Source organism: Fringilla coelebs, assembly GCF_963513975.1.
Source record: "Fringilla coelebs genome assembly, chromosome: 33".
Taxonomy (NCBI): Eukaryota; Metazoa; Chordata; class Aves; order Passeriformes; family Fringillidae; genus Fringilla; species Fringilla coelebs.
In genome coordinates, this window is record NC_140059.1 from 685,389 (window position 1) to 694,877 (window position 9,489).

Here is a 9,489-nt window from a genome sequence, read left to right on the forward strand (position 1 = left end):
CCCACCCCTCCCCCACGCGGGGATTCCCCCGGGGGGATCCCCGCCCTTCCCCCATCCCGACCTCACCTGGGGGCTCCCTGGGGGGCGCGGAGGGGGAGGGGCAGCGGGGGGAGGGGCAGGAGGGGGGGAGGGGTCCGAGGGCAGGAGGGGGGGCGGGTCAGGGCCCCTCCCCTCCCCCCTCGCCGCCCCCTCCCCCCTCCCCCTCCCCCTGCCCGGCCCCTCCCCCGCTCCCGCAGTCGCTTCAGGAGATCCTCGAGAGACCCCGCCCTGCGTGCCAGGGGTCAAAGGTCACGGAGGGGGGAGGGGACACAGACCCCACCCCCCCAGACCCCTCCCCAGGGACCCCCAAAATGTCCCCAAACCCCCCCAGTCCCCAAAGGACCCCTCGGACTCCCCCAAATCCCCTTCAGCCCCCCCGGACCCCCTCCCACACCCCCCCGGTGCCCCCCCCGCGGTGCCCACCGGCTCCGGTGCCCCCCCCGTGACCCCCGGTTCCCCCCCTTTCCCGCCTCCCGGTTCCCCCCCGGTTCCCCCCCGTTCCCCCGGTTCCCCCCCCGTTCCCTGTTCCCCCCCGTTCCCGGTTCCCCCCCCCCGTTCCCGGTTCCCCCCCCGTTCCCTGTTCCCCCCCGTTCCCGGTTCCCCCCCCCGTTCCCGGTTCCCCCCCGTTCCCGGTTCCCCCCCCGTTCCCGGTTCCCCCCCGTTCCCGGTTTCCCCCCCCGTTTCCCCGGTTCCCGGTCCCCACCGGCTCCGGGCTCTCTCGTAGGCCGCGCGCAGCTCCCGGTCCTGCCGGTCCAGGAAGGCGGCGTGAGCCCCGGCCACGTACCTGGGGGGGCGAAACGCACCCGAAATCGGGGGGATTCACCCCAAAATCCACCCCGAAATCTGGGGATTTACCCCTAATCCCACCCCATTTTTGGGGTGTCTTCCCCATTTGGGAGCCCCCGGCCCCATTTAGGGGTCCCACCTGTAGGCCAGCCCGTGCGCCAGCCCCATTTCAGAGCCCCCAGCCCCCTTTGGAAGCCCCCAGCCCCAATTCAGGTCCCACCTGTAGGCCAGCCCGTGCCCCAGCCCCATTTCAGAGCCCCCAGCCCCATTTCAGAGCCCCCAGCCCCAATTCGGGTCCCACCTGTAGGCCAGCCCGTGCCCCAGCCCCATTTTTGGATCCCCCAGCCCCCTTTGGAAGCCCCCAGCCCCAATTCATGTCCCACCTGTAGGCCAGCCCGTGCGCCAGCCCCCCCAGCGCCATCAGCAGCACCAGCAGTCCCGTTTTTGGATCCCCCAGCCCCATTTTTGGATCCCCCAGCCCCCTTTCAGAGCCCCCAGCCCCAATTCAGGTCCCACCTGTAGGCCAGCCCGTGCCCCAGCCCCATTTCAGAGCCCCCAGCCCCATTTTGGAAGCCCCCAGCCCCATTTTTGGATCCCCCAGCCCCCTTTGGAAGCCCCCAGCCCCATTTCGGGGGTCCCACCTGTAGGCCAGCCCGTGCGCCAGCCCCCCCAGCGCCATCAGCAGCACCAGCAGCCCCAGCAGCCGCCGGTGGGGGGCGCGGGGGGCGGCCCGGGGGGGCCGGAACTGCTCCCAGTACCGCCGGTTCTCCTCCCGGTACCGCCGGTTCTCCTCCCGGTACCGCCGGTTCTCCTCCCGGTACCGCCGGTTCTCCTGCTCCCACCTGGGGACGGGGCACGGCTGGGACCCCCGGGACCCCCCAAAACCCTCGGGAGCCCCCAGACCCCCCAAAACCCTCGGGGACCACCAGAAACCCCCCGGGACCCCCCCAGGGACAGCCAGGGACCCCCCGGAACCCCCCCAAAACCTTCGGGGACCCCCCGGGACCCTCCCCAAAACCCTCGGGGACTCCCAGACCACCCCCAGGGACACCCAGGGACCCTCCGAAAACCCCCAGGGACCCCCGGGACCCCCCCAGGGACTCCCCCAAAATCTTCAGGGACCCCCAGAATCCCCCAGGGACACCCCGGGACCCCCCCCAAAACCCTCGGGGACCCCCAGACCACCCCGGGACCCCCCCCCAATACCCTCAAGGACCCGCAGGAACCCCCTAAACCTTCCCAGTCCCTATGGGACCCCTCAGGGACCCCCCCCCAGAACCCTCAGGGACCCCTGAGACCCCCCAAACCCCCCCAGGACACCCCAGACCCCCTCAGGGACCCCCCCCCAAACCCCCTCAGGGACCCCTGAGCCCTCCCAAACCCCCCCAGGACCCCCCAGACCCCCTCAGGGACCCCCCCCAGAACCCTCAGGGACCCCTGAGACCCCCCCAAAACCACCCCAGGACCCCCCAGACCCCCTCAGGGACCCCCCCAAACCCCCTCAGGGACCCCTGAGACCCCCCAGACCACCCTAGACCCCCCCCCGGCGCCATGCCCGTTACCTGGGGGGGGTCCCGGGCCGGGGGGGGGGTCCCGGGGCCGTCCCGGGGGGGGGTCCCGGGGGGCGCTCAGGGCCGCGTAGGCCTCGGCCAGGCGCAGGAAGCGCTCATGGCGGGAGGGGTCCGAGGGGTCCCCGTCGGGGTGAACCTGGGGGGGGACACGGGCAGGGAGGGGTCCCCAAAACCGGGACAGCCCCCGGGACACCTGGGGACACCCCCCGGAAAATCTGGGGGGCGAGGAGGGGGGAAAATGGGGTGGGAGGGGGTCCCCAAAATACGGGACACCCCTCCCGGGACACATGGTAGGGTCCGAGAGGGTCCCGTGAGGGGACGGGGGGTGACGGTGACCACGGGGGGTTCCCCAAAACACGGGACCCCCCCGAGACACCTTGGGGACACCCTTGGACACCTGGGGACACCCCCCGAAAATCTGGGGGGCGAGGAGGGGGGAAATGGCGGGAGGAGGGGTCCCCAAAATACTGGACACCCCTCCCGGGACACATGGTAGGGTCCGAGGGGGCGACAATGGCCGGGGGGGGTGACGGTGACCACGGGGGGGGGGGGGGAGGTCCCCAAAACCGGGACAGCCCCCCGGACACCTTGGGGACACCCTCGGACACCTGGGGACACCCCCCGGAAAATTTGGGGTGCGAGGAGGGGGTAAATGGGGAGGAGAGGGGTCCCCAAGTTATGGGACACCCCCCCGGGACACTTGGTAGGGTCCGAGGGGGTCCCCAGTCCCTCCCAGCCCCATTGTTGTCCCCAAAATCGCCGCTTTTCTCCCCAAAATTGCTCTTTTCCCTCTCCCAGTTTGACCAGTCCCTCCCAGTTTGTCCCAGTCTGTCCCAGTCCCTCCCAGTCTGCCCAAGTCCATCCCACTTTGTCCCAGTCTGCCCCAGTTTGCCCCACTTTTGCCCCATTTTGCCCCACTTTTGCCCCATTTTTCCCCATTTCACCCCGTTTCCCCCCATTTTCGTCGTTTTTCCCTGTTTTCCCCCATTTTGCCCCATTTAGCCCCCCGTTTTTCCCCATTTTCCCCGTTTTGCCCCGTTTCCCCCCCATTTCTGCCTGTTTACCCGTTTTTCCGTATTTCCCCCCGTTTTTCCCCCGTTTTCTCCCTGTTTTCCCCTGTTTCCCCCCATTTTTTCCCGTTTTTTCCCCATTTCCCCAATTTTCTCCATTTTCCCCGTTTTTCACCCCATTTTTCCCCCGGTACCTCCTTGCAGCGGGCCAGGAAGGCGCTGCGGATCTCCCGGGGGGAGGCCCCGATTCCCCCTGTTTTTCCCCATTTTTCCCATTTTTTTCCCGTTTTTTTCCCCGTTTTTTCCCCGTTTTTTCCCCGTATTTCCCGTTTTTTCCCGTTTTCCCCGTTTTTCACCCCATTTTTCGGTACCTCCTTGCAGCGGGCCAGGAAGGCGCTGCGGATCTCCCGGGGGGAGGCCCCGGGTCGGACCCCGAGCACGGCGTGGGGGTCGGGGGGGGCCCGGCCTGGGGGGGCGACCAACCGGGGCGGTTTGGGGTGAATTCAGGGGAATTTGGGGCAAATTCGGGGCATTTGGGGCAAATTCGGGGCAGTTTGGGGTGAATTCAGGGGAATTTGGGGCAAATTCGGGGCATTTGGGGTGAATTCGGGGTGAATTTGGGGCAGTTTGGGGCCAATTTGGGGCACTTCGGGGCAGATTTGGGACATTTGGGGCAGTTTGGGGATGTTGGGACATTTTGGGGACACTTTAGGACATTTTGGGTCATTTTGGGGACAATTTTGGGTCAGTTTTTGGACATTTTGGGCCATTTCGGGGCAGTTTTGGGGCCATTTTGGGTCAGTTTTGGGCAGTTTTGGGTCATTTTGGGTAATTTTGGACACTTTTGTGCCGTTTTGTGCCATTTTGGGGCCATTTTTTGTCAGTTTTGGGGCCGTTTTGGGTCAGTTTTGGGCAGTTTTGGGTCAGTTTTGGGCAGTTTTAGGTCATTTTTGGACATTTTTTTGCCATTTTGGGGCAGTTTTGGGCAGTTTTGGGCCATTTTGGTTCAGTTTTGGGTCAGTTTTGGGCCGTTTTGGGTCAATTTGGGGCCATTTTGTGCCATTTTGGGGACACTTTGAGCCATTTTTGGACACTTTGTGCCGTTTTGGGCCATTTTGGGTCAGTTTTGGGCTGTTTTGGGTAATTTTGGGTCATTTTGGGCCGTTTTGTGCCCTTTTGCGTCGTTTTGGGTCATTTTTGGCCACTTTGTGCCCTTTTGGGTCATTTTGTGCCATTTTTGGGCCATTTAGTGCCCTTTTGGGTCATTTTGGCCATTTTGGGGTCATTTTGTGCCCTTTTGGGTCATTTTTGGCCATTTTTGGGTCATTTTGTGCCCTTTAGGGTCATTTTTGGCCATTTTTGGGGATTTTGTGCCCTTTTGGGTCACTTTTGGGGATTTTGTGCCCTTTTGGGTCATTTTTGGCCATTTTTGGGTCATTTTGTGCCCTTTTTGGGTCATTTTGTGCCCTTTTGGGTCAGTTTTGGGCCATTTTGGGTCATTTTGTGCCCTTTTGGGCCCTTTTGGGTCATTTTGGGCCATTTTTGGGCTGTTTTGTGCCCTTTTGGGTCAGTTTTGGGCAGTTTTGTGCCCTTTTGGGGCCATTTTTGGCCATTTTTGGGTCACTTTGTGCCCTTTTGGGTCTCACCTGGTTCCGAGGCCCCTCCAGGGCCGGGCCCAGCGCGGGGGGAGGGGCGCGGCCCAGGCCCCCTGCAATTAACGCCGTTAATTAGCGACCCAATAACCCTTACCCGACCGCTAATTACCCCCCTGAGACCCCCAGCTCGCGGCTGTGGGGGCGGCCGGCGCTAATTGCCGTTAATCAGGACGTTAATTACCATTAAATCAGCGACTCTCGCCGTTCCTGCTTAATTACCGCTAATTACGGCGTTAATTGAGTTAATCGGGCTATTAATTACTCCTAAGCTTTTCTAATGATTATTAACAAAGCCGTTAATTTCCGTGAATTAAACAGCGAACTATCGGTGATTAATTGCCCGCAAACCGCCAGTTCATTAATGCTAATTAGCTGATAATTATTGTTATTAAGACCCTTAATTACTGCCAGTTGTGAATTAGCAAAATATTGACAACTTGTTCGGTGCCGACTGATGTCCGGCAGCCGCGGCCCCATCGCGCCCCGCTAATTAACGCTAATTACCCCCTAATTACCCCCCGGCCCCGCTAATTACCCCCAGCACTAATTAACGCCAATTAACGCCGTCCCGGGCCCCGCGGCCAACCGGCGGCCGCGCCGGGGGCTCTCCACGCAAATGGGACGCTGCTGGGGGGGGCGGGGAGCGCTAATTAGCGCTGATTGAGGGGGTTAATTAACCCCCCCGGGGGCCCCGGCGTTACCATGGCAACCGCGCGCCGCGCCGCCATCGCCGCCGCTTCCGCTTCCGGGGCGGGGCCACGTGACCGCCGGGAGCCAATAGCGCGACGGGAAATCGCGCGTCACGTGACCGGAAACAGGAGTCGGGCGGCCGTCACGTGATCCCGACGGGAACCGCGATGGCGGCGGAGGTGCGTGGGGGGGGGAGGGGGCGGATTCGGGGGGTCCCGGGACCGGGTTCGGGGCTGGGGGGGAGCTCGGGGGGGCTGGGGGGGGGGCCCTGGGGGGCTGCGGGAGGCCCGGGAGGACGCGGGGGGAGGGGCGGGGTCCCGGTTTCGGGGGGTCCCGGGGCGGGGGAGGGGCGGGGTCCCGGTTTCGGGGGGTCCCGGGGCGGGGGAGGGGCGGGGTCCCGGTTTGGGGGGGGGGTTTCCCGGGGTGGGGGAGGGGCGGGGTCCCGGTTTCGGGGGGTCCCGGGGGCGGGGCCGGCGCGCGGGGCCGGTTCGGGGCTCCGTGACGTCATCGCCGCCGCGCCGGTGACGTCACGGGCGCGCCCGGGGACAGCGCCGCCCGGCGGCCGCGGCCGGGAGGACAACGGGGGCGGAAAATGGGGAAAAACGGGAAAAAATGGCAAAAAATGGCCAAAAATGGGCAAAAATGGCAATAAGTGACGTTAATAAGTGTCATTAGGTGGCAATAGATGACAAAGGAGGGCTCACATGGCTCTGAATGGCTTTAAGTGACCATAAGTGGCATCGGGTGGCCTTGAATGGCAACCGGGGACAGCGGGTGACAATTGGTGACAATTAATGACAGTTAGTGACAATGACAATTAGTCACAATTAATGCCATTTCTGGTGGTGGTTGCTGCTGGCGCTGTCAGTGACACTCAGGTGATGTTAGGGTGACACTGAGGTGCCATTGAGGTGTCATTAATGACATTAATGACCATTAATTACATTAATTGCCAGTGGCTGCTGCTGGCGGTGTCAGTGACACTCAGGTGATGTTAGGGTGACATTGAAATGTCATTAATGACATTAATGACCATTAATTACGTTAATTGTGGCGCTGGCGCTGTCAGGGTGACACTCAGGGTGACGTTAGGGTGACACTGAGGTGTCATTAATGACCATTAATGACACTAATTCCGTTAATTGCAGTGGCTGCTGCTGGCGCTGGCGCTGTCAGGGTGATGTTAATGTGACATTGAGGTCACATTAATTACATTAATGACCATTAATTACATTAATTTCCAGTGGCTGCTGCTGGCGCTGGCGCTGGCGCTGTCAGGGTGACACTCAGGGTGATGTTAGGGTGACACTGAGGTCACATTAATGACCATTAATGACACTAATTACGTTAATTACACTAATTGCAGTGGCTGCTGCTGGCGCTGGCGCTGTCAGGGTGACACTCAGGTGACACTCAGGGTGATGTTAGGGTGACACTGAGGTGTCATTAATGACACTAATTACGTTAATTACATTAATTGCAGTGGCTGCTGCTGGCGCTGGCGCTGGCGCTGCCCCCCGAGCGCCCCCTGGCGGCCGAGCCCCGCAAGGTGCAGATCGGGGTGCGGCGGCGCCCGGAGCGCTGCGGGGAGAGATCGAGACGGGGAGACGTGCTCACCCTGCATTATACGGTACTGGGATGGACTGGGAGGGACTGGGACACACTGGGAGGGACGGGGATGGGGCTGGGAATGCACCAGTGCACCCCGCAAGGTGCAGATCGGGGTGCGGCGGCGGCCGGAGCGCTGCGGGGAGAGATCCAGGAGAGGGGACGTGCTGACACTGCACTACACGGTACTGGGAGGGACTGGGATAAACTGGGATGGGACTGGGAATGGACTGGGATGGGACTGGGACACACTGGAGTGCTGCGGGGAGAGATCGAGGAGAGGAGACGTGCTCACCCTGCATTATACGGTACTGGGAGGGACTGGGAATGGACTGGGACACACTGGGAGGGACGGGGATGGGGCTGGGACACACTGGGAGGGACTGGGAATGGACTGGGACACACTGGGAGGGACTGGGAGGGACTGGGACACACTGGGAGGGACTGGGAATGGACTGGGACACACTGGGGATGGGGCTGGGAATGGATTGGGATGGGACTGGGACACACTGGGAGCGCTGCGGGGAGAGATCGAGGAGAGGAGACGTGCTCACCCTGCACTACACGGTACTGGGATATACTGGGAGGGACTGGGAGGGACTGGGACACACTGGGAATGGACTGGGATGGGGCTGGGATGGGACTGGGGGCACATACCGGTCCGTACCAGCCCTTACTGGTCCATACTGGTCTGTACCAGCCCTTACTGGTCCGTACTGGTCTGTACTGGTCCATCCCAGCCCTTACTGGTCCGTACTGGTCCGTACCAGTCCTTACTGGTCCGTACTGGTCCGTACCAGCCCTTACTGGTCCGTACTGGTCCGTACTGGTCCGTACTGGTCTATACCGGTCCGTACCGGCCCTTACTGGTCCGTACTGGTCCGTACTGGTCCATACCGGTCCGTACCAGCCCTTACTGGTCCATACTGGTCCATACCGGTCCGTACCAGTCCCTCCCGGCCCTTACTGGTCCATACTGGTCCATACCGGTCCGTACCAGCCCTTACTGGTCCATACTGGTCCCTCCCAGCCCTTACTGGTCCATACTGGTCCGTACTGGTCCGTACTGGTCCATCCCAGCCCTTACTGGTCCATACTGGTCCGTACCAGCCCGTACTGGTCCATACCGGTCTGTACCAGTCCCTCCCGGCCCTTACTGGTCCATACTGGTCCGTACTGGTCTGTACCAGTCCCTCCCAGCCCTTACTGGTCCGTACTGGTCCTCCCGCCCTTACTGGTCCGTACTGGTCCATACTGGTCCATACTGGTCCCTCCCAGCCCTTACTGGTCCATACTGGTCCATACTGGTCCGTACCAGTCCCTCCCGGCCCTTACTGGTCCATACTGGTCCATACTGGTCCATACCGGTCCGTACCAGTCCCTCCCAGCCCTTACTGGTCCGTACTGGTCCATACTGGCAGGGCACCCTGGAGGACGGCACGCCCTTCGACAGCAGCCTGAGCCGGGAGCAGCCGTTCGTGTTCTCACTGGCACGGGGCAGGTCATCAAGGGCTGGGACCAGGGCCTGCTGGGGTGAGTGACCACTGACCACTGAGTGACCACTGACCAACTGACCAACTGACCACTGAGTGACCACTGAGTGACCACTGACCAACCCTGACCAACCCCGACCGACACCGACCGACACCGACCAACCCTGACCCAAACCGGGCAGGTCATCAAGGGCTGGGACCAGGGCCTGCTGGGGTGAGTGACCACTGACCAACTGACCACTGACCAACTGACCAACTGACCACTGAGTGACCACTGACCAACCCCTGAGTGACCCTGAGTGACCACTGACCACTGACCAACCAACCCCGACCGACACTGATCGACACCGACTGACACCCCAAACCGGGCAGGTCATCAAGGGCTGGGACCAGGGCCTGCTGGGGTGAGTGACCCTGAGTGACCACTGAGTGACCCCTGAGTGACCCCTGAGTGACCACTGACCACTGAGTGACCACTGAGTGACCACTGAGTGACCACTGACCAACCCCTGAGTGACCACTGAGTGACCACTGACCAACCCCTGAGTGACCCCTGAGTGACCACTGACCAACCCCTGAGTGACCACTGAATGACCCTGAGTGACCCCTGACCACTGACCACTGAGTGACCACTACT

At 62.2% G+C, this 9,489-nt stretch overlaps 1 protein-coding gene across 1 annotated transcript; it reads left to right on the top strand.

Annotated features, from left to right (window-relative positions):
• Nucleotides 1-5,836: 5,836 nt before the first annotated feature.
• LOC311164577 (peptidyl-prolyl cis-trans isomerase FKBP2-like) lies at nucleotides 5,837-8,896 on the top strand (the record flags this gene model as incomplete). The annotated part of the gene is given in 4 exon segments (XM_084224081.1): nucleotides 5,837-5,930; nucleotides 7,235-7,381; nucleotides 8,781-8,844; nucleotides 8,847-8,896. Coding segments are annotated over 4 exon segments (273 nt in total). The 5' UTR covers nucleotides 5,837-5,918.
• Between the last annotated feature and the right edge of the window lie 593 nt (nucleotides 8,897-9,489).